This window comes from Conger conger, chromosome 4 (assembly GCF_963514075.1).
Source record: "Conger conger chromosome 4, fConCon1.1, whole genome shotgun sequence".
NCBI classification, from domain to species: Eukaryota; Metazoa; Chordata; class Actinopteri; order Anguilliformes; family Congridae; genus Conger; species Conger conger.
Genome location: NC_083763.1, coordinates 9,569,901 through 9,594,913, shown reverse-complemented (window position 1 = coordinate 9,594,913; position 25,013 = coordinate 9,569,901). Strand labels below are relative to the sequence as shown.

At 45.7% G+C, this 25,013-nt stretch overlaps 2 protein-coding genes across 4 annotated transcripts; one reads left to right on the top strand and one right to left on the bottom strand.

Moving 5' to 3' along the window:
• The first annotated feature begins 55 nt into the window (after positions 1–55).
• rfxank (regulatory factor X-associated ankyrin-containing protein) lies at positions 56–7,469 on the top strand. Of its 3 annotated transcripts, none has more exons than XM_061238209.1 (9): positions 56–134; positions 848–1,080; positions 2,422–2,517; positions 3,003–3,068; positions 3,418–3,518; positions 4,697–4,822; positions 5,316–5,382; positions 5,582–5,662; positions 6,974–7,469. In XM_061238209.1, exons 1-9 carry the CDS (start codon positions 112–114, stop codon positions 7,024–7,026), a joined length of 846 nt encoding a protein of 281 aa, XP_061094193.1. In that variant the 5' UTR covers positions 56–111; the 3' UTR covers positions 7,027–7,469. The 3 variants fall into 3 exon arrangements, with proteins under 3 accessions (XP_061094193.1, XP_061094194.1, XP_061094195.1); XM_061238210.1 differs by lacking the exon at positions 56–134 and adding an exon at positions 293–363; XM_061238211.1 differs by lacking the exons at positions 56–134; positions 848–1,080 and adding an exon at positions 1,678–1,950 and having other exon boundaries at positions 2,328–2,517.
• Positions 6,796–10,233, bottom strand: nr2c2ap (nuclear receptor 2C2-associated protein). The gene is made up of 5 exons (XM_061238213.1): positions 10,110–10,233; positions 9,761–9,851; positions 9,531–9,636; positions 8,599–8,666; positions 6,796–8,072 (listed from the first exon to the last, which is right to left on the bottom strand). The coding sequence occupies exons 1-5, from the start codon at positions 10,145–10,147 to the stop codon at positions 7,953–7,955; spliced, it is 423 nt and encodes a 140-aa protein (XP_061094197.1). The 5' UTR covers positions 10,148–10,233; the 3' UTR covers positions 6,796–7,952.
• Between the last annotated feature and the right edge of the window lie 14,780 nt (positions 10,234–25,013).

The window sequence follows — 25,013 nt, the reverse complement described above, 5'->3', positions numbered from 1 at the left end:
CTCAGTTCATTGGTGCTTTCAAAGGACTGTCAAATGTAAACTCGCCGATTGGATAATGTGTTGCCATCTATCGGCGAGGAATCACCCACTCATCGCTTTATCGTTTATCAAATGTGTCGCTGTGGATGTCTCAGGTAATCAGCACAAAGCACACTTCATAAATTGTATTATTTATATAAAAACGAAGTGATGTTAACATAAAATATGTTCGGAAAATTGTTTTTTTAAACTCCATAAACTCCCTCCATTGCATGATGGGATTTCGTAAATACATTTAGTTTCACTTTTGATACTGATATCAGGAAGTTAATAACACAAGAGCTTGCAAGCGTCACTGGTAATCTGCAACATTTGAATCCAAAGGTAGCTACATACTGCAGCTATATGTATTATATGCGATTAAAATATTTAGATGGGCATTGATTATATATGACTGTTTGATATAATGTGTGCTATACTCTACTGTAAATGTTGCGTAGCTGTGAGAGCAGGCTCAGATACGAGTATCCTCGGCAACATACAACGTGACTTTCAATGACGTACTATGACGATATGGATTTAGGAGCATGGTTATCTGCTGCTATTGATTACAGATAGGGGTTATGAAGGGGTTATGAACAGATAAATACGAATAAGGAGATTCTAAATAAAAGTACAAACATTCAACTTCCAATGTTATGGTCCCTTTCTTCGTATAGAGTGCATTATTTAAGTAAGCAATTTAGTTTGAACTGCACTCAGTTTGTGGCTCTTTCAACGTTGTATTAAATACTAGTCTAATTGAAATTCAACAATTCGTGGCTAGTGGCATACTGCTCATGTTTAAACCAACTTTTCCTTTTCCTAGGGGCAGAATGGAAAGGGCTCAGGGAGATGCGGAATCTCAGGGTTCTTCCAGTCCACAACCAACGTCCAGTGACAGAACTGCACAAACAACGCCATCAGACCAACAGGCGTCCTGCAGTGACAGCTCGGATCAAGAGGACACACTGGTGCTCAATTTGTACCCTGTTGACCCATCCGTAATCAGCCAGGAGCTAAATGATTTCCCAGTCACCTCAAATGGATCACCTCTCATGGGTAATATAGAATGCTGCTTCATTATTCCACCTAAATAGATACACTTGCCACAGATTTTTCATTCCACCGCCTAACTGCTTCTGCAAAAATTGTGACTTCCAACTCTCATCCATTGATCAATTTTGGCAGGACATGCAGTCGGAATCAAAAGCAGCATATGAGAACAGTAATAGAAGCCGGCCTCTTCCCAAAATGGCACATTTAAAGTCTTACCAATTAGTACCAGATTTGAGTGGTGCAGATTTTGGTGATTTACCGCGCTGCTTGCAGTGCCATCAACTCTCAGCACTTTACTGAATATATTCCAATAAGTTAAACAGGACCTGTTTTTTCATTGGGGTATTTTTCTAATCATGCCTGTACTTCTCTGTATTTTACTTTTGGTCAACATACAGTCGACTTATATTATAGCTCAGAATACACTATCCTTAGTATCCCACAAACATCCATCCATCCATCCACCTGCTTATCCTGAACAGGGTGGCAGGGGGGCTGGAGCCTATCCCAGCATACATTGGGCGAAAGGCAGGAATACACCCTGGACAGGTCGCCAGTCTATCACAGGGCACACACACCATTCACTCACACACACACTCATACACTCATACACTCATACCTACGGGCAATTTAGACTCTCCAATCAGCCTAACGTGCATGTCTTTGGACTGTGGGAGGAAACCGGAGTACCCGGAGGAAACCCACGCAGACACGGGGAGAACATGCAAACTCCGCACAGAGAGGCCCCGGCCGACGGGGATTCGAACCCAGGACCTCCTTGCTGTGAGGCGGCAGTGCTACCCACTGCACCATCCGTGCTGCCTATCCCACAAACAGACATTCAATATATTTTCAGAATTTAATATTTTTATAGGGGCGGCACGGATGGTGCAGTGGGTAGCACTGCCGCCTCACAGCAAGGAGGTCCTGGGTTCGAATCCCCGTCGGCCGGGGCCTCTCTGTGCGGAGTTTGCATGTTCTCCCCGTGTCTGCGTGGGTTTCCTCCGGGTACTCCGGTTTCCTCCCACAGTCCAAAGACATGCAGGTTAGGCTGATTGGAGAGTCTGGATTGCCCGTGGGTGTGAGTGTGTGAGTGAATGGTGTGTGTGCCCTGCGATGGACTGGCGACCTGTCCAGGGTGTGTTCCTGCCTTTCGCCCAATGTATGCTGGGATGGGCTCCAGCCCCCCTGCGACCCTGTTCAGGATAAGCGGGTTAAGATAATGGATGGATGGATGGAATATTTTTATATCTCATTGTGTTTCATACGCTCATATCATCACACCTGTATGAAACATTATGGTACATTATCAATGGTCTTTTTTCCCCTTTGCCATCTCCACAGAAAACAGGAGTGAGGAGAGTGTATTCAAACACTCCACAACTCTCACCAACAAGCAGCGTGGGAATGAGGTCACTGCTTTGCCGGCCACTTTAGACAGTAAGCTAGTTTGATTAAAAAAAACACAATCAACTCTTTGTTTCTGCAACACAATCTCTAATAAACTATATGGGAACTGGATTTCAAATGCATTACTGATTTATGGCAAGGCTGTGGTATACATTTGACTTACCATTGCTAAATCCTGAAAGAAAGCATCAAGTAGATGGCAAATACTTACCATTTATAAGACCTGGCAATGTATTTTTTTAGGTAAAATGGGTTTCTGTGTTTCTAATCTTAATCTGAAATAGAATTTCTTTTCAAATATTTTCACTGCAACATGATTTTTGTCATCCAAGACACACACTTGTAGTATGTAAAAAACATACATCTGCTATGTCTACAGAGAATATACCCATGGCCAGCTGATCTTAATCCAATATGCACTCTGGAAGCTAGTCGGCTCAAAGCTTGGTTTTGGTGTCAGAAGGCTTGGGCCACTGCTCTGCTCTGTAGAACTGACCTCTGACCTCTCTCCCCAGCTCTCTCGGTTCACCAGCTGGCTGCGAAGGGCGAGGTCACGCAGCTAGCAGGACACCTGATCAAAGGTGAGCCTCTCAACGCCAGCAACTATGTGAAGAAAACTACTTTTTTGGCTGCTATACTTCATTTAAAATGACTGTTGGGTCACAATGTCATTACCAATTGTGGTCAAGAAGATAAACATTTCAGATAAAAATGGCTTCCCGAAAACAACAACAGAAGGGCACAGAAAATCAGACTTTTTACTTTTTTCTTGAACTTTCTTCACAGTGTTTCCATAATTTGTGCCAGTACTGTATACCCAACAGAAATTCTGAAATACTGCTACCTGCTACAGGGCTATAACGCATGGGAATGCTAGCAATGGGTACTATGTGAATGACATTCATTTGTCATGTATTGTGACTGGTGCAGAGGGCTCTCTGGTGAACAGTCGTGACGAACGGGAATTCACACCGCTGATGTGGGCCGCTGCGTTCGGGGAGATCGCGGCGATTGAGTTTCTCCTGGAAAAGGTCAGTCATCACAAAGAAAGATGTGTGTGGTGCCTCTTTCCTCATCGTAATGCTAGTGTCTTTCCCAACTGGCAATAGTAAGAAAGAGCACGTTAAACTATTTCTCCCCAACTGCCAAAACATAAACAAATATATATATATTTTAAAAACGAATCACCGTAGCCTCCTGTTAAAAGTGGAATATAGGCCTCTAAGACATAGCTTAGCGTTGCTTAAAGTAGACTATGCAAAACTGCCGAGGTTTACACAACCAAAAAAAAGAAGGAATTTGACGGAAGTTTATTCGCCGTCGAATGGGAGGAAGTTCTCTCCACCCTTTCCATCAATACTCCATTTATCCGTCATAACTCCGGCAAGCCAACTCTCGCCTTGGCCAAGCCGCTCCCGTCACCTCCATCACAGCGGGTTTCGGGACGCGATTGTAATGACATCTCATACTATACTGTATTGTACAATGCGTACGATGCCATTCATAGCCAAAGTACACACACCAGACCCAGCGAGAGCTTTTTGCCCATTTCCCAGAGTAAAGCAGGCATTGCTGTTCAATGACTTCTTCCTGAGAACCAGATTCCATGTTAATTATGGTGCACACAGGCCAGACATTTATTACAATTAAGCTGTATTTCACGTGCGTGTAAACAAATCGAGACGGCAACTTAAAATATGCAGTTTTCCTTATTCTATCATTTCACAGAGGAACACATTCACTGTGCAGATAAAGGGCATATTCACAATTTGATGCATTTCAGCAATACATTTTTGCTTCTTCTCAATGATGCAGCATACTGGGGCACCGGGCTGTCAGTTGAATGGCCTGGGAATAGAGCAGGGATCTGGCCAACTCCAGTCCTGGAGGGCCCGTGTGTATGCAGAATTCTGCTGCCATCACTTTCCCTGGCTCAATCAGCCAATTAGCCATATGCACCATGACTGATTCACTCGTAAATTAGGCTACAGTAAAATGGAACAGGACAAGAACATTTATCAGCTGCTGTTTATATCACGGAATGTGCCTAAAAATGACAGATCGTGTAAATGATTGGGCTAATTAAATAATTAAGAACAGAAGTCGGTCTGAAATCCCGAAACAGACGCGGCCCTCGTTGCCTGTCCCTGGAACAGACGATCGCATGTTCGCTGCTGGAAGCGTTTTAACGCGCCGTTGTGTTGTGCAGGGAGCGGATCCTAAAGCGCTGGCTCGGGAGAGAGAGACCGCCCTGTCGCTGGCCAGCTCTGGGGGCTACGCCGACATCGTCAGCATCCTGCTGAAACATGGCGTGGACATAAACACATACGACTGGGTGAGGCCCTCACCTCTTAATACAGCTTCCCTAAGGCATGGAAGAGTGCCGAAAGTGTTTCTCTTCTAAGACAATACAAACCGATGATAAACGTGGCTTTTCAAGTGCATTTTGATGCTAAGATATCACTGCTAGATCTTATACCAGACACAGCTGTAAATTAACTCGGTGTAATACAAGGTGTTTCTACTGTGCACAATGTGAAACTACAGTGAGCCATGATTCATTGGACAGACACATTTTTTTTGTTATTTTGGTTCTGCACTTGCACTTTTTCTGAAAGGATGCAATGACAACGAGGTTGAAGTGCAGACTGTCAGCTTTAATTTGAGGGTATTCTCATCCATATCAGACTACAGAGTACAGAACCGAAACAACCACAAATGTGGTCGTCACAGTCCAATGAATTATGGTGCTCACCGTATGACTTTACACAGAAAAGATGACAGTGTGACCATCATTACATCAAAATTGGAAAAATGTGTATTTTCAGAATGGAGGAACCCCTCTCCTCTATGCAGTGCGGGGAAACCATGTAAGATGTGTGACTACCCTTCTAGGTGAGTCCCTGCACCTGCCAATGCTCTCATCTTCCCGACTAACACAAAACGTTCTCACAATGTTACCGGAATGTTTTGTCAATGTTATAACGTTGCCACTGCATTGGAGCAACGCGGAGAGAACGTTTCAGTAGCTGGGTTACAGCCATTGGTTCTGCTGGTCTACGGTCAGTCACAGTGGCTGTTGTGTGCGTTTCAGCTGGGGGTGCAGATCTGACAGTGGAGGCAGACTCAGGGTACAGCCCCATGGACCTGGCTGTGGCTCTTGGACACAAGAAGGGTGAGCACCCCACGTTTATACTGGCCAGAATCATGCACCCCTGTGCAACTGGGACATAGTTAAAGGCCCACAGGCGTTCTCCTCCTGGTAATGCTCACAGAGCGTTTGCAAAGAGGAGCGATGTACTTTTTTTTTATAGTCCCTGAACTTGCATGCAGAGACCAGTGCCCCCTCCCAGTCCTGTGGTCAGCTCTCTGTGTTAACATTTAGCAATATCATCCGATGATTATGCAAAAACATACATCACGTCACGTGGGAAATCATTTTATAAACAGCTCGGAAAAATAGCAGTTAGACCCAAAAATATGCATACTTCTACCAAAATGGCAATTGTTTTACTTGGATCAGTATGGAACACAAATCAAAAGTTCCAGGATGATATAAAAAGCTAAAAAACACAAAATACACTCAGTGAGCGCTTTATTGGGAATTTATTAGACTTATTGGTGCTGTAGCGTATCCACTTAGAGGTTTGATGCATTCCTGTCAGCTTTGACCAGTCTGGCCCTTCTCCTCTGACCTCTCCCATTAACAACAAAAAACTGTTGCTCACTAGACCATTCTCTGCAGACTAGAGATTGTTATGTCTAAAAATCCCAGGAGATCAGCAGTTTCTGAGATACTCAAACCACATAAAAGTCACTTAGAGCACATTTCTTCCCCATTCTGACATTTGCAGCTGAACCTCTTGACCATGTCTGCATGCTTTTATGCATTTAGTTGTTGCCACATGATTGGCTGATTTGATATTTGGTGTACATGTATACCTAATAAATGGGGCGACATGGCTCAGGCAGTAAGAGCAGTCGACTGGCAGTCGGAGGGTTGCCGGTTCGATCCCCCGCCCGGGCGGTGTCGAAGTGTCCCTGAGCAAGACACCTAACCCCCAAATGCTCCTGACGAGCTGGTCGGGGCCTTGCATGGCAGCCAATCGCCGTCGGTGTGTGAGTGTGTGTATGAATGGGTGAATGGAGAAGCATCAATTGTACAGCACTTTGGATAAAGGCGCTATATAAATGCTTGCCATTTGCCATATAAATGCCTGCCATTTGCCATAAAGTGGTCAGAGAGTGTATATGTGTATGGGCCTTTAATCTAGCATAGACAGGACAAACAATCTAGCACAGAAAGAGTAACTGTTTGGTGAGATTTTTTATTTTTTCATCATCAAGTTAAACTGGCAAATTTGGTCTTCAAGTCAGGAAAAAAGACTGAAAATGAGCATAACTGTTACACTGATGTACGTAAGCTCTACATCTGTTGGAGACCACGACCGCCGGATCAGAAACTAGTGCCGCTCTCTGTTCTCAGTCCAAAAGGTGATTGAGGAGCACATTCTGACACTGCTGAAGCAAAAGGCCTGAAGCAGGACCGTGAGGCCAGGAGGGAGTGTGTCCTCCCCTGTGTGAGAACGTCCTCAGCTGGGCTGCCCGGATGAAGGGAGAGCCTCCGCCGGCCCCTACACGACCACCGCAATGCACTATGGGTAACGACGGAGGCCTGGAGCAGGCGTCTCTCAGATGAAGGCCTGGGGCAGGCGTCTCTCAGACGACATGGAGAAGCCCCAAATATTCCTTTTCAGCAGGGACAGGCATTTCAATGTTTGCACTAGTACTAATGTAAATATATTTTTTTATGCATGTATTATATATATATTTGGGATCATTTTGGGGGGTTGGAACTCTCTTACAGAGAAGGAAACCCCGGTACACTGTTGAATGATTGTACATTTCTGACTGAAAATGAAATCCAGGTCCACTGATGAAAAGGCAAAACGAATAAAGTGACAATGGAGGAGAAAAGGGAAGTTTGTGCGTTTTTGTGCACAGTATCTGAGGTAAGATATAAACAAGAGCATCTGTCCATCCAATATCTAAGCGGCTTTTTCCCCGTCAGGGTGACAGAGGGGCTGGAGCCCATCCCAGCATGCACTGGGTGAGAGGCAGGAATACAACCCGGACAGGTCTCCAGTCACAGCTATATGAATATGTAATACAATTATGGTTTAAATACAACTGTAAACGCAATTGCTTTTATCTTCTTATCTCTTAACATCCCTAGAATTAAGGCACCCGTAAGACTTAAGAAAATTCTGTTACCCCCCAAAAAAAGGGGGGGGGGGGGGATAAAAGCAGGGTATCCACTTGATGTGCCCTTTCCATAAAAGGCCCGTTTCGTTGTTTTGGCACAGGAGCGGATATGAGGACACATCTCAAAGTGCTCTCCGGCTCTTTCGTCATCTCAGTCCCACACCATCTCTCTCCTTCCCCCTCCAGAAAAGCAAACACAATCAAACTCTCTCTCCCAGGATGTCCAAGGAATAAACAATTATCCTCCCAAAGAAGTCCGTACTGTTCTCAAAAACTATTTTTAATTTCTGTGCCAAGGGGGCTTCCTGAATGGGAAAGACGTGGGTGTGTAGTCAAGGAAGGACACAGTCGAGCTGAAAAAAAAACAGATGATGCAGTACCTAGGCCCATATACAGTACTATGTAATGACTCTGCTAGAAATTTGTCCCCTATACTAAAGGTTACACTCCAGGTGGTGGCCTTACAGAGAAGCTGAAAGAACGACACCATTTCCAAGGAGTGCGGCATCTCCAACTGTCACACTTGAATAGGCTCCAAACTCATAACAGAAGATCAAGAAAGAATGTACTACACTCGTCTTTGCATAAACGCATTAGCATATACGCTTAGAGAGCATATTGGTACAAAACAGCAAAGGAAGCTACTGCGCTTCTGTTTGCCGTGTTGTACCAAGCACTGGAATTAGCCTACATCCAAGGAATACATCAATGTTCACTGTAAACTAATTTGTATTATTCAAACTTGGGGGTAAAATGCTTACTATTCGTTGACACTACAAAACAGAGTTGAATTGCTTTCAGTGTAAACCAAGCAGAAAAAGTTTGTGACAAAGCAACAAAGGATATCTGCATGGAGTTATTGTCTTCTGGATAAAAATCTGAGAACTTTTCAAATTCTGCTTCTTTCATACACCCTGAAATAAAAGGAATAACCGTGTAAGCATTTCATCATTGTACAACATTGAATATATTAGCACCACTTTACACCACACTAGCATCCCTGAATCAGCGCACTTGGATAACACAAACTCTGGATGGACAGACTGTGAAGAGTGCCAAACATTATGCAGGAATAGACAACCTACTTAAGAATAACACAACATTGTGCCAAGTCTGTACACTGTATTTGTGTGGCGGTGGCTGTGTATGCATACTAAGCATACAAATCGTACTCCATTTCAATGAAAAACTTTAGTATGAGTAGTATGCTAGTATGCCGTATCGGACACAGCCACAGCATCTATGTGTCCAGGTGAGATGTGTCACACTACAGCAAAGAATAGCGATCACATTGGACATAAGCTGCTCTTGTCACAATGATGTCCAAAAGTCTTGGCACTTTGTGATACAAGATGATGTTGACCGGACACCTAGTTTTGTTCTTGGACGTGTACAGTGCAATCTCAATCAAATCAAATGTGCTGGAGTGCAGAGCCGAAAGAACAGAAATTGTACCGCTGTCCAAATACTTACGGACTGCATTGTATTTGGTGAATAACCTTCATGAGTTAGGTGTTTACCACTTCAGTATGCAATGTGAACGAAAACAAAATTATTCATACCAACAGGGTGAGGTGCAAATGTGACAAAACTGTTCAACATGCAAATAAATATATAAAAATAAGCAGCAACAACGATGCATTCGTTGATAAACGATGCACTGGAGACGGCAATCTTGTAGCATAATTGTACCATCTGTTCAAAGAAAAGGAGCATGAGGACGTGGAAATGCAACAAATACTTCGTCCAGGGTGGGCTTTGTGTTAAATGTAAAGTACCTTCCATTCTGCAATTTTTCCCTGAAAATCCGCCTTGGAACTGGAGCTTCACTTCCGAGATCTTAACTGGCTGGGGAAACTCTAGGACCACCCACTGGGGATCGCCCTAAAATCCCAGAAAGGAAATGAGAGCAGACTTAAAATTGATCAATAACGGGATGAAAACATAATTAGCTAGCGATAGCCCGTCATGACTGAGAAATATCTTCACACTTCACGGGTAGACTCACCTGATCAGAGTTCCAACACGTCTCTTCATTAGAGTCAAACATGTACTTCTTCCCGAACTGTTTGACATCTCTGTTCAGTACAGAACTCACCCTGTCGCGAAATAAAAAAAATTTAATTTCACTGTTAGGCAAAAATATATAAAATAAAATGAAAAATACATTTGAAAATACATCTAATTTCCTCCAGTCATGCTCACTAACAGCTGGTTGCTGGGGCAAGTAAACGCCTTTTTGATGTTAAAAAGTTGGTTTCAAATAAATTCAAGGCTTATATGAGAGTAGCATATATTGGTTCATTTAAAATGTATTCCATATTTCGAATCGAAACACGTGTTTTGGCCATATTTACCTGCTTGATGTCTCGCTACAAATCAACGAGGCAGCCATCTTCCTGTTTGAATGGCTGAATTTGTGGGTGGAGCAACTTGCCGTATTCTTTCTTTACGACAGTACTAGCATGTCATGTATCTCCCGCAGGTGGTGTCAAGATAGATGAATGTTCATAAGATAATAATACATTTATCGACATTAGGAATTTATATTAATTGATCTGGAATGTGCCCAATGCGTTTCCCCTTCTTAAATATCTGCTAGAATGGTTCATCATGGGCTGCACGATGTAAATAATTTGACCCGAAGATGGCAGTGTTGTACTTCTATACAAATTCTGACCGTTAACGCAATGTGTAGGTACAATGATAGTCTTGCCTCCTGCATGGTATTGGGGAATTACACATGCTGTGACATAATAGATAACCTTGAATAAAACGTTGGGAGTCATCCAGTAATTCGCTGGACCGTTGAGAATACATTTGAGTTGGCAAGGTCCAATTCGGGGTCAGACAGCTAATCTGTAAACATGTGAATGTGGTTTCGAAGGGAAGACTTGAGGCTAAACCTGGTTTAGCCTCAAGTGCCACCTTTTATTTTAATGAACAGATGGTGGATTTACATTTTTTATCCAATGAAGTACCAAGAGTGGAACTGTTGAACTGAATAAATGGGTGTTGAATTATATTGTTATAGACTTAAGGTATTCCTTATTTCAGGTGTGCACAGCTGGGTCCAGAGAATTTGAGCCAGGCTGCATTACTGTTCTTGTTTACACGTCAGCTTTTATTCATGCTTATTCAATACATCTGACTTTAGCAGGTTTTAGACATGCTGAGTGCATGCTTGTGTGTGATTTGGTACGGTTTTACAAATCTTCATAGGTTGAAATGGGGGTGAGAGTGAGAGCAGAATGGAAATAAATAAGTAAATACTTTCTGAACTTTAGCCATCTGTCTGATTTTAAGCTTTGAATGTTTCTTGTTGTTGGATATTAGGATATTGCTGCTCCACATCCCAGCACAGTAGGTGGCCACCTGCACCTCTAATTTGCATTGTCCCATAGAAAAACACTGAAGAAGAATGGTACCCAGGTGGCAGTATTGCAGGTGAGTAATACCACAAGAGCTTTGATGACTGGGAGAAGGCAGGTGAAGACCATAGGCCCCATTTTTGCAGGTCACATCCCTGGTGTAAAATCCAGCTATAACCAGCTTGGATTTACCAACCACCAGCTGTTTCAAAACATAGCCTGAGCCGGTGAAACCATTTCGAGTATGGTGCTGGTCTGAGCTGGCCAACCATGTACCAGCTGTTTCAAAACCTAACTTGAGCAGATCAAACCATTTTGAGCACGGTAGCAGTGCAGAGAGTTACATACAGTATGAAGTGGATCAGCTCTGTGAATTGGATGAGTTGTCGATGTGATTCAAAAATCGGTCAATCGGGTCTGCGCTGAGCCAGTGCTGACCCTCTCAAGCAGAACGTGAGCGCAGTCTTTCAGTTCGGGTCAATATTGTGCAGCTGCTGCACAGATTCGCTGGTATTTACACAATGTGGATTGGCTGGTATTTTGGACTCCTAGATAAGTAGAATCATCCAAAGATTTAAAGATCAGTGGATTTGCACAACAGCTGCGTAGCACTGGTCCAGAAAGCAAAAGCCATGTGTCTGTGATGGCTCATTATATTGCTTTCTCCGGAAAATTAACGTTCACTCTCGAAACAGATGTGTTAGAAACAACACATAATGTGTCATTTTTAACACACCTCCATGTTGAGTTAGCGTCAGCACATTTTGTGTTACTTTCAACATGGAATGTGTTAACGTCTCCATTTGTAACACATTCTTTGTATATTTGTAACACAAAAGTAGTAACACAAAAAGTGTGTTGGATATTAGCACATCCCTTTTGAGAGTGTTGGTGCAGCATAGACTGCACTTCCTGCCGCCTAAAATTCTGCCCACGTTCACAAGTTTCGACTCATTTGTACAAATTATCTGTGATCTGCAGACTATAGATGGTAACTAAAACTCTTATATACATCATAATCAAAACAATGGCGGACGCATATGTCAATGCTCCAAGCTTATTGAAGTTTGCTGAGAAGTTTACTGACTATAGCATTTAAAAGTCATTTGTTTTAGATTATCAAAACGCCATTTGAAGTAGAATGGATTTAAGCGAATGGGATGTGTAGGTGTGAGTCACAACATTAGGTGCTGTGAACACGGTCCCGTAAACAACAGCATCAGCCTGACCCTTTAAAATATGTGTGCTGTTACATTACATTACAGTCATTTGGCAGATGTTCTTATCCAGAGCGACAATATGGTACAAATCATAACCAGGAACGAGTGCGCTGAAAACTCAAGAGGGAAGAGCAGTTCCAAGTGCTAGGGTGATGATCACATAGAGAAGAACATGAACTCTCAAGTCTCAGACACCGGAAGGTCAGCCAGCAGAGAGTTGCAGTACTCCCGGCTGAGGCAATGCCATTGCTTGGACCAGAAGTTGGGTCGAGTAGGTGGTGAGAAAGGGACGGATTCTCCGTTTGTGCATGTATAGTGAGTTCACAATGTTGGCGCGCTGGGTGGCTTAGCCAGTTCAGGCACTGCTCTAGGGCTTGGACAGGCCCCATGAACTGGTCCCAAATACCAGTCCCCACTGTGGCCAGCAGCTAGCAGCCGCCATGCGAAGTTGGCTCCAGCATCGCCCAGGGATGGGAGAGTTTCAGTCAGATTCTCGTCTTGCACCAGCGACCCCTGCTGGTCATTTTCACACTTGCCTGTTAAGCTGCCTATGAGACAGACGATAACACCAGATGGAGTGTAGGCTATTATTTGTTTTCAATGCAAGGAAATATATGGAAAGTACTAGCCAAAGATATGGATGAAGTAGGCTGTAAAGAGTTGTGATCTTCGCGTATTTCCGGGTATGAATAGCCCTTTGGTCTCTTGTAAAACCTGGTCAGCAGCAGGTTTGAGACTATAGTGTCCTGTAGGTGGCGCTCACAGCTTGCTGTAATCAGGATTAGCATGGGACTAGACCAGGGGTGTCAAACTGCAGTCCTGGGCCACAGTATCTCCTGGCTTTTGGTATATTTCAGCACGAGTAATTAATTTATACCATTAATTAGCTAAAGAGCATGCATACATTGTTCTTAAAGCCTTAATTACCTGCTGATTGAAAGGAAATCACAAATATCCACAGACACTGTGGCCCCCCAGGACTGGGGGTCGACATCCTCGCCTGGATTAGACAAATGATTTAGAGAGCTGGCTGCAATCGGGTCTAAGGCACGATTGGTCTTAAAATTTGGAAAGTCTCAATAAAATCCTGTGTTAGTCTTCAACTTGAAGGCACAATCGACCTGGTAGGTTTCGTATGCTAACAGAGGTTCTGATGAGTGTCGCAGCAAGGGAATTCCAAATGAGCAGAAAAGGGTGGATGGCATTGCATCCTGTCCGATGCGGAAAAGCATACCTTTGAGGTATAATTATACTGGGTCAATATTGATACAGAGCCAGCATACAGCCAAGCAGAATGCTTGACCTGCTCATCTGTTGTCCATCCTGTGTTTGATGTGACTCAGTATTGTGGTCTTCTCCATCTCCACTCCTTATCCTCTCCATCTCCATCTGCAGCGATTAAAGCACTCTGCAGACCAAATGGTAAATGGTTGGCATTTATATAGCGCCTTTATCCAAAGCGCTGTACAATTGATGCTCCTCCACACAGCTCCTCCATGCTGTAAAATCCAGCTATGCCAGCTTGACCAGCTTGAGAAGTGAGCTGGCCAAGTTGATCATAAGATGGTCTTGCTAGTCAACCAGCCAAACCATGTTGAACTGGGAGTTGGTTTGACCTGGTCATCCAGCTACCAGCTGTCTCAAAACCTAGCTTGAGCTGTTTTTTGTTTCACAGCAGGGCTGTTCTGTTCTGCAGCTGCAAGTGCCCAAGGAGAGGACGACTAAACGTGACTACTGCAGGTGTGCATTTTTCTCCTCTCTGCCTCCATCAATCTGTTTTGAACAAACTCATTTAGAGATACGGTCTAGTCTGGAGAATTGATCCACGGTTAGTGTAGAGGACAGAGTGGAGGGGGCTTGCCGCGTGGGGGTTGACTGCCGCGACCCCAGCCTGATTCCGGTGCCGAGGATTTCTCAGTCGATACCGTCTTTTGTTGTTGGGAGGCGAGTAAAGTGAAAGGGGGGAGGGGTAATAGTTTGTAAATAAATAAATAAATAAATGAATGAGAAGCCCTCGGCTCATTGCTTGCTCCAGAGTGCGGTTTGAGGACGGGGGGGGGCATGATGGTCCGTGGGTAATCAATAGGACTGAATTACCTAACCTGATGGAACAGAGCTTCCGTGAAAATCGCCGGTGGGGAACGTGCAGCGGGGGAGGGCTTCTCCGTCGACCGCTTGGCTCCGCGTCAATGTGGCGTGTCGCACACCGAGACGAGAAGCGCCTGGGTTTTGGTCAGCACTGCACTAAATACATGTGTGAGGTTTTATATGAAAATACTGTTTAAACGTATGGAGAAATGCCGAATTTAAAAAGGTCGTGTCTGCTTGGAGCACATTCACTTTGGAATCTTTGAAGCTCAATATCTCAAAACTCTCAGAGCGCAGATAAAACCTCAGCTCTTGATGTCTGCACCCAAATCAAATCACCAAATCAAAATGTATTAGAATAGCGCACTTCACAATACATTTCCACAACACGCTTTCCCAGAAAACCCTAGCCTGTACCGTCACATGCGCAAGCCCAGGGCTAACAGTGGCAACTTCCTGATCGCAGATAGGAACCGGACTCAGCGGGGCGGCCCGTCCTCCTGTGGTCGGGTTCTGGGTGTGGGTTTGGGTTGCGTGCCCACCAGATGACAGGAAGCTTGGATGTGATGTGACAGACAGAGCCCTCCGCAGCTGTGTACTGAGATTGGGGAAGTGAATAGGCCTTCCCTTACACGGCACTTTGATCCACTCCGAGGTTTACGAGCTGCGGGCACTTGTGCAGATTGTCCTGATGAGCTGGCCCATTAATCGTACGGCTTGCTGAGGGGCCGGACGCCTTCACTGCGCGAAAAGATTTAGGTCTTCCGTCTCTCCCTATCTCTCTCTCTCTCCCTCTCTCTCCCCATCTCTCTCTCCCTCAATCTCTCGCTCTCTCTCGCGCTCCCTCGCTCTCAATGACAAGTTCCCTCACGACCTGCCGGCTGAAGTTAAGCAAACCTTTTAATTTACACTTCTGTTTGGTGTCTGTGAAGCCTGTGCTTAGTGACCTGCACATTCTCAGGTCTACTGGAAATGTTGGCTTCTGTAATATGAGGTACCTCACACAAGGCAATAGTGTAAATGGTTGGGCATGGTTGGGCTGTAATATTTATTATATTTAATGTGTTACTGTTGATAATTATGGGGAAATAGTCCTTTCAAATGAAGGCCATTCGACCAGAAATCTCTATCATGCCCGAGGACATAGACCTGTACTGTAAAAAGAGATAAGTGGAAAAATTATCAGTAGGTGTACTTTAGGTAAATCACTTGGTTTAAATAACGTTTGGTGAGCCTTGAAGCGATTCTCATTATGGCGGGGGGAATATAAGTATGAAGCGAAGACACATCTGCTTCTGGTGAACAATTAGCAGAATGTCTGAGTTTTGCATTTTTCTGGCACGCATATTTGCTCATTCCAGCGGCTGAATCTTCTGCTCCGATTTGAGTGAGCTTCTTAATTAAACCATTAAGAAGCAAAGCATTTGCACAATATGCTCGGCTGACTTCATTACAGAGTGCAATCATTTGTAATTTATTCGCTTACAACTGCAAACAATGGTTTTCAGTCATTGTCTTTTTTTTGTTGCAGACGCAGTTTTGGAGAAACTGCACTCCATTATTCATTCTGGCACACGTCTGAAGCAGGACACAACGGCGCATTCTCTTCTGCTCGGAAAACAGCTGTAAACGAGAAGGATTGATTTCACCAGGCTACTGGATGACCTTCGGCGATTGTTATCAGGGTTATTACCACAGAATTTAGAGTAGATTTAGTGTACTGTATACGACAATGAAGATAATGGGGCAGTTTGCGCACATTTGACTGTTTTATTGTCTATTGATTTACTTTATCTTTGTATTTGTTTATTGCCTCCAGTCTTTTGGTTTTTATTTATTTAAATGAGTCAATGAAATGCATAAATACTTGGAAGTAATAAGTCTTGGCGGTAAGTTTGGGATGAAGGGTTAGCGTATTGCTGAAGCAGCTCCAGCGGTATGAATATCCAGTCTTTATCCCCTCGGATAAAACTGAGCCGCTGTCTCCGCATTTACGAACGAAAGCAAATTCAAACGACTCATATGATTACGAAGAGAAGACGGCTGGAGGGCAGTTGTATTAATCTGGAGCGAAAACTCCAAGTTGAGGTAGAGCGAGACTTGTTTACGAGACCGTAAATGTCGAGAGCTCGCATACCGCGAGTGCTGGAACATTTATGGCCCTCTTCGCTGTTCGACGGAACCAGTTCGTCAGCATGCAAGGCGTACCTGTCCTAAGAGGCAAAAACAGAGATTACTCCGATGAGCTCGTACTCCGCAAGTGCCCTCTGTCAGTCATTACTGGTATAAAAATAATAAAGTATCTATCATTTACCCGATACTCTTATCTAGAACACCTTACGCAGCTTTCTTTAGCATGGTGTCCATTTATACGGTTGGACATATACTGAAGCAATTCAGATAAGCACTGTGCTTTGCTTAAGGGTAGGCTATATAGACAATGCCCCACCTGGGAATCAAACCGACAGGTCCACTTCCAAAACCGCTTTGCTACACTGGCACTGTAAGTGTCCCGGATTCGTAACCTACGAGCTGGATATCCGCACACGCGGCCAGCGCGGCCTGACCCCGCTGGCCAACGAGGACATTACGGCTGATGAGCTAATTTCGGTTAGCATGTTGAAGTGTGCCAGTCTATTGGCTTTCAGTGCCTTGCGGTGAGGCGGCTGCATCAGCAGCGCCTATTAAGCGCGTCGGCTTGAATTAGCGCTCCGCTCTGCCAGACAATTCACCCTCGCGCCCGTGGCACGAGACAGGAGCAAGGACACTCTCTGCCCACTAGACAAAGGGGAAGAGGGAGGCGGGGGCCGGGTTTCCCTACTGTTAAAACATTTGACATGACTTGTTATTTTTCTGACACTTTTATCCTTCGCGACTTACTGTTGATTAGACTACGCAGGGGACAATTGCCCCCCTCCCCATCCACATACCTGTAGACACTTTGTGTTTCATCTATTTGTTTCTGAAAGGTTGGTTGGAATTATTTGAAATGATTCCTCATCCACAGTAAGCTGATGTCAAGTTTTGTCCTGAACGCTACAGTGTGACGTTGTGCCGTGGCGTCTTTCACACACTAAACGCAATCCCCGAGGTGGGACACTTCTTAACTGCTCTGGCAGATATGGGTGCTATGGTGAGGATGTTATCGCGGCTACACCGGGGATTGAACCGCCGTTGTAGTCATGTATCTTAAGCACCACGCTACAGGCTGCCCCTGCTACATTTCGAAGCACCTGAATCTCTTCTAATGGAGAGAGCAGGAAGGAGGCATTAGCTTGAAGAGTAGCCGATAGGCCAGAACACCTGGGTCACCCAGGATAGCGTGACCAATCAGCTTTAAAACCGATGCCAGCCATGGACCACGGCTCGTGCCCATTCGCTCCTGAGCAGACTGCCAGACTGTCTGATGACGGAGCCAGCTGAGGTTTCTGTGCTAGCTGAGCCTGCCTCCGGTAATTATTGACACAGCACCTCACTGTCAGTTTGAAAGATCAGACTCATATCACACGGCACAGCCCAACTGTCCTCCCAGCCAGCAGCTGCCAATGTGCACTGGATGCTGGAGGTCCTTGTTACTCAAATCACGGGCGGTGTGGGCACAGAACTGGGTTTTCCACCCTTCCTTTAACCGGGAGTCAGGTGTGGAGGACAGTCTGGCCTGTCACTCTAATTGTTCAGTTACTTACCTGGGAGCAAAGAAAATGAGGGCTGGATTTGTGCACTATATTGCGGTATTAATGCTTTTCTCCAAAGTGACATGCAATTGATTAGACTAAGCAAAGGGGCAAATCCCCCCTGGAGCAATGTGGGGTTATAGGCCTTGCTCAAGGGCCCAACAGCTGTCAAGGGCCCTAATTTCTTATCGTAGCTACACCAGGGCTTGAACCACCCACCTTCTAGGTCCTAGTCATGCACCTTAGTCACTAGGCTACATGCTGTATCCATTCTGTAGGGCAGGGGTAAGCACTAGGCAACCCTGGTCCTTGAGTGTCTGTGATGGTTTCTGTCTCATATATACCTATAACTATATAATTGGATTCCTTTTAATTAGGTTTAAGTAATCAGGTTTAATGAATGCTGGTGACCGTGTGCTGGAGGCACTCAGCGTTTCACCATTCAGAATATTCATGCTCAGACTTCATCATTCTTCAAACATGTGAGATCAAGATCAGTTGGAAGAAAAACCTCCAGGACCAGGGCTTCCTGCCCCTGCTTTGGCGTGTCACCCAGGCCTTCCTCCTCTCTGGCTGTCAGTCCTTCATCTCCCCCAGGCTCCGACCAGGGCCGCACATAAAGAGCCCCTTTCTTCGCCCGTGACCTCTGGAGATAGGATCAGCCATTGAAAAGCAAATAAGTAGTTAAATAAAAAATTACGGGCTGGATCCTTTCCAAGTGCATGGCAGCAGATGACCTCCCTGTGGTAATGCATTTCAACAAAGATCCAGGTAGACAAGAGGATGAATTGGGGGTGGGATCAGAGGTGAGTCGCCGGGCGACCTTTGACCCCCGGGGGAAGAAGCGGGGGCCTTTGCCGCGAGTTTCGATCAATGCCTGCGTGCTTCTGGGATAAAGGGAAGAGCTCTTTGTTCGGCTCTCTCTTTCTCCGCTCTTGTCCTTGACGAGAGTAACACGGCTCAGAAAGGCCTTGGGCGTGAAGTGGGACAGGTACCGGGCGGATATGCGATGCATAAAATTGTTTAATCTTCGCGGATTCATCGGCAAATCTGTATTAGTCGTGTAATAATAAATGCATTAAGACGGAAGCTTGAAGGACTAAACAAAGGCTTATACGGAACGAGTGACTCGTATAAATATTTAATATGAGAAGGATTCGGGACAGAATGGAAGACGTCCTTTAAGACATGCTCATGTATTTTTCATACTTTTCATGACATTCAAGGTCACTGTTCACTTCATGGGAATCATCTGTCTGTCCGCATAGACATGGTAGAAAAAATAGATTTCACTTACACGAGCGTAGTACTGTGAAATCTTTATAGTCAATTTTTAACAGCTGTATTAATATTAAAATTTCTTTCACTTTTAATATAATATTAATATAATGTTACTTCTTAATAGACCTTTATTTAAAATGTACATGCCCTGACAAAATGTGTATTTAAGCAGTCAAATGTGCTAGCTACGGCGGTAAATGGACAGACCGTGATTCTGGTGAGGAGGATTAATGGTGACTAAATGGTCAATGTCTGCATTCATATAGTGCCCTTATCCTTCACATTCACCCATTCACACACCGACGGCGATTTGCTGCCATGCAAGGCACCGACCAACTCTTCAGGAGAAACTGGGGGTTAGGTGTCTTGCTCGGGGACACTTCGACACACCCAGGGCGGGATCGAGCCGGCGGCCCTCCGACCGCCAGACGACCGCTCTTACCTCCCGAGCCAGGTGAATGTCACCCTAACTAGGTGAAGGAGCGTCCAGGGGTGGGACAGGCAGAGCTTGTTTTGGAACATATATGTCCAACTGTCCAACATGGAGGGGGGGGGGGGGGGTATTCACGGGGGGGGGGGGGGGTGTTCACGGAAACGCCGGCGTCCGAGGACTCGTTCTGCGATGCCGCGCTTTATTCCCGTCTAGACGGCGCGGTGACCGGGCTCCTTCGTTTAACCCCGTAAATTGCATTTACGGCAATTATCGCGAAATAGCACCTCCAATTAAGGGTACGCTTCCTCATTAGCCGTGACTGAGACAGACTGTGACAGTCTCCTGCCACCTGCGGCCCTCGGCACGCGTTTCCGCGGGTGGGGGTGGGGCGGGCGGGGCGCGGGGGTGAAGGGGGGGGCAGGTGTGTTGTTATTCGGGAGCGACGCTGCATCAGGCGGGGTGGGGGGGGTGGGGGTGTGGGTGATGTAGGAGGGCCTACAGACTGTGCTGATGTCAGCCCTGCACTTTAATCTACTGAGACAGCTTCTGTAATAGGAGCCTGGCGTTAGACCATCAGCATCTTATGACCGTCTGGGTGCAAAGGGGGGGGGGGGGAGGGGCCGGCGCACCCATGTGACCTCCGCGGGTCCGTTCCTGCGGGGTTCACTTCCAATTTGGCGGTTCCATCATGTCAAATCTAATTGAGATCAAGTCACAATGCACTCCGGTTCCACCCACCACAAATAGTCTAATTCCCATCCCGGTGCAATTCAAACAGTCTCGCATTCAATCCCGCCCCGGTCCGAAATGACACTTGGCTTCACGTAATGGGATCTCCCCTCTCTTTCGCAGAGTGAATGATGAACCCTCAGGTGTGTGGCACCGCTGCGAATGTAAATTTACTTTGGGAAATCACACACGCGCACCGGTCTCAAACGCGTCATTACAGGGCCTGGGGACCTTTAGACGAGGCCGTATGAAACCACGGCAATTCCACAGACCTTATATTGGCAGAGAGCCCTCCCTTGAGGAAAACAAAAACAATCTTCGAGACATTTTGTCCCGCGTTGGATAAAGCCTTCGGAAGGACATTAAAATAGCAAATGAAAATCAAACTGTTTGCAATAGGTTGAAAAGTCCTGTTCTGTATCCCAGTTTCCCTTTAGTGCTTATGCAGACAGGTTGATATTCCCAATGTACCTCAGGTGTCTTCAGTAATGGCCAGTTATTCATATATACATTACAGAGTACACCATATGCTGACACTTACACATACACATACACTTACTTGCTTAACACACACACACACACACACACACACACACACAGGTATTGTGCCTTTCATATGAAAGCATTATCAGGCAGTCGCACCACACCTGCTGTAACGAATGGTCTAATTGGGTGGAATTTGCTCTCCATTCCGGCTCTGGGGTTTCCCATTTCCCACTGTGTTTTTTTTGCAACTAATGCAGAGTTATGGTTCTCCGCTGACATCTTTGGTTCACGCCAGCTAGTATGCTGGCTGCCACCGAGGTGTTAGATTAATCCTGACTCGCATTAAGACTCCCCGGACCTCTGTGCGTTTGTTTAGGCTATTTATGTCTCTAAATGAATCCCATCTCACCAAGCAGACGACACAGGGAATATGTGCCTTTAAAAGAGGCACAAGATGGCTACATTGGGGACACTGTGCATCCAGAATCAATTCTCTCCCATTCTCCTAGTGTGAAAAAAAAAACCCTCATATAATCCATTTAAAATGTGAATAATTTAGGATTTATGGTCAGGGCATAGCCGTGATGAACTCTCGTATTAGGCAAAGGGGAGATTCTGCGGTAGAGCTTGTTATAAATAATAGATTCACCTCAGGTCCACCTTGCGAGTAGCAATGTCAGCTGTTAGCCGGTCGTTAGCTCCGTCAGGGGCTGCGTGTGTTTTGCTTGTCATTATTTTTCTTGTTGCGAATACTGAGCCGTTTATCTGGCAGCGGGCCCCGTCATAACTACCCACAGTAAACCGCCCACGGAAACCTGATGGGCGACTCGGGCACGAAATGGTGGTGGGGGGGGGGGGCACGGAGCTGTGGTTTGGAAGGCTGACGGGGTGGGAATACGGTGCAGGGAAAACGTGTGAATTGACTCAGCGGTCGTGCCGGCACCAAGAAGCTTCCGGAAAATGAAGTGCGGCGGCTGTATTTCTCCCGCGGCGTGCGTCCGTCTCGCGGTGCCCGCCGCGGCCCGGGGTAATCGTCACGCGTCGTTGAGGAGCACCTCGTCCGCCGCCTCTGGGACCCACCCCCCGCTCCCCCGGGCCCGGAGGACTGCGCTAAGCGGACGATTTCTCCCTTCCTCTTTTCCTCTCTTTTTCTTTCGTGATTTTGGGACTTGTTCTCACTTCGGCTACGCGGGGCGGGAGAGGACATCTGGAAGGGTTTGTTGAATTCAGACGGTGTAAAGAGGAGGAATTCCCCCGCGGTCACATTCTATCGGGCCGTCTGAAAGCGCCCCGTAATGTCATTTGGGAGAAAAAGTGACAATGCCATCCGGTTCTTCTGTGATGCTGATATTAGCGGGCTGGCTAGGGGCATGCTTAGGAATACAAACCAGCTGGACAGATTGATGAAGTGTACAGTACATATTTTATGTGGTAGATGGATTGTGTATATTATATCTGACGTGTTGTGATATTCTGACTGCCTGTTTATGTTCCTTCCACTAGCAGCATTGTTTCTTTGTCCAATGCAAGCTCTTCATATCTCACCAACCCTACACACACATAACCACACACACACACACACACACACACACACACACACACACACACACACACACACACACACACACACACACACACACACAAAAAACACACACACATATTAAACCTTTTTTGCACATAGGCTCTGATGTACTCCCAATATTTCAATGGCTTGGATGATTAGAGCAATTATAAAAACAAATACAAAACCAAACTTGTAATATATGAAAATTTGTAATATACTACAGTGGTCATTATGAAATGTATCAAAACAATTACCTGAAAACTATAAGCACCTGGATTCCCACACCTGGATTTCTGAAAGTAATTCATAAGCACAATGTTCAAATTTCTTCCACGTACACTATTTCTCCCGAGAGTCCCACAAACAAAGATTTCAGGATGTAAGAAAGAGACAAACAAAATGAGAAGCGTTAAGGTACTGGAGAAGAGGTGAAGATCTCTGAAAAGGTTTAGCACTTCCTGTAAAACACAAAGTGCAGTGTGTGGGTGCGGTGATGAGTAACAGGATGCGCTTTATGAGGATGTCTGCACCCCTGAATCCGTGTGTTTATGAGGATGTCTGCACCCCTGAATCCGTGTCTGTTTATGAGGATGTCTGCACCCCTGAATCCGTGTCTGTTTATGAGGATGTCTGCACCCCTGAATCCGTGTCTGTTTATGAGAATGTCTGCACCCCTGAATCCGTGTTTGTTTATGGGGATGTCTGCACCCCTGAATCCGTGTGTTTATGAGGATGTCTGCACCCCTGAATCCGTGTCTGTTTATGAGGATGTCTGCACCCCTGAATCCGTGTCTGTTTATGAGGATGTCTGCACCCCTGAATCCGTGTCTGTTTATGAGGATGTCTGCACCCCTGAATCCGTGTCTGTTTATGAGGATGTCTGCACCCCTGAATCCGTGTCTGTTTATGGGGATGTCTGCACCCCTGAATCCGTGTCTGTTTATGAGGATGTCTGCACCCCTGAATCCGTGTCTGTTTATGAGGATGTCTGCACCCCTGAATCCGTGTCTGTTTATGAGGATGTCTGCAACCCTGAATCCGTGTCTGTTTATGAGGATGTCTGCACCCCTGAATCCGTGTCTGTTTATGAGGATGTCTGCAACCCTGAATCCGTGTCTGTTTATGGGGATGTCTGCACCCCTGAATCCGTGTCTGTTTATGGGGATGTCTGCACCCCTGAATCCGTGTCTGTTAATGGGGATGTCTGCAACCCTGAATCCGTGTCTGTTTATGGGGATGTCTGCAACCCTGAATCCGTGTCTGTTTATGGGGATGTCTGCAACCCTGAATCCATGTCTGTTTATGGGGATGTCTGCAACCCTGAATCCGTGTCTGTTTATGGGGATGTCTGCAACCCTGAATCCGTGTCTGTTTATGGGGATGTCTGCAACCCTGAATCCGTGTCTGTTTATGGGGATGTCTGCAACCCTGAATCCGTGTCTGTTTATGGGGATGTCTGCAACCCTGAATCCGTGTCTGTTAATGGGGATGTCTGCAACCCTGAATCCGTGTCTGTTAATGGGGATGTCTGCAACCCTGAATCCGTGTCTGTTTATGGGGATGTCTGCAACCCTGAATCCGTGTCTGTTAATGGGGATGTCTGCAACCCTGAATCCGTGTCTGTTTATGGGGATGTCTGCAACCCTGAATCCGTGTCTGTTTATGGGGATGTCTGTAACCCTGAATCTGTGTCTGTTTATGGGGATGTCTGCAACCCTGAATCCGTGTCTGTTAATGGGGATGTCTGCAACCCTGAATCCGTGTCTGTTTATGGGGATGTCTGCAACCCTGAATCTAAACTAAAACCCTGAAAATATGGGACCTTTTGAACACTGTTGACTTGCATGACGGAGGTTCCATGTTCAAGTCCTGGCTGGCCGCATCCTCTTTGGGTGGAGTTTGCATGTTCTCCCAGGGTCTGTGTGGGTTTCCTCCTGTCACTACCCTGGTTAAATAAAGGTGAAATCAAAACCAAATAGATAAATGGGCTTGTGATGTCCCCACTGCAATGGATTTTGCACACTGACCATTATGTCTGTAGGTTTTTCACGGTTTGGTGTGTTTCTGGAGCGCTGCAGACATGCCGATAACACAGGCGTGTGCTTTTCTGCAGCATTGAATCACCAGCCCACTCCCTCATACATGCACACACACAGGCAGAACGTGTACGTAAACACACACACACACACACACACACACGCCGCACACGGGCATTCGCGTGTTTCTCTGGCGTTCACATGTCAGGTTATCGGAGAAGGAGAGCGGCCTCTTCATCTACCGTGACGTTAATGTGCGCTTCATACCGCAAAGCCTCTCACAACCGCGTGACAGGCAGCTTCTCAGAGCTCCTCCGCTTTTTTCCCCCTCCTTTTCAAGGTGAACGGCACTAAAGCGCTCCATTGCACATTCTGCCGT

What these genes read in the sequence shown, in the direction of transcription:
- rfxank (XM_061238209.1), top strand. Translation starts at nt 112, where the DNA reads ATGTGTCGCTGTGGATGTCTCAG. An exon ending in TGTCGCTGTGGATGTCTCAG is followed by an intron (nt 135 to 847) that starts GTAATCAGCACA and finishes TCCTTTTCCTAG; the next exon opens with GGGCAGAATGGAAAGGGCTC. An exon ending in ACATAAACACATACGACTGG is followed by an intron (nt 4,823 to 5,315) that starts GTGAGGCCCTCA and finishes GTGTATTTTCAG; the next exon opens with AATGGAGGAACCCCTCTCCT.
- nr2c2ap (XM_061238213.1), bottom strand. Translation starts at nt 10,147, where the DNA reads ATGGCTGCCTCGTTGATTTGTAGCGAGACATCAAGCAG. An exon ending in GAAAAATTGCAGAATGGAAG is followed by an intron (nt 8,667 to 9,530) that starts GTACTTTACATT and finishes CTTTTATTTCAG; the next exon opens with GGTGTATGAAAGAAGCAGAA. An exon ending in AAGACAATAACTCCATGCAG is followed by an intron (nt 8,073 to 8,598) that starts ATATCCTTTGTT and finishes CTACACACCCAC; the next exon opens with GTCTTTCCCATTCAGGAAGC.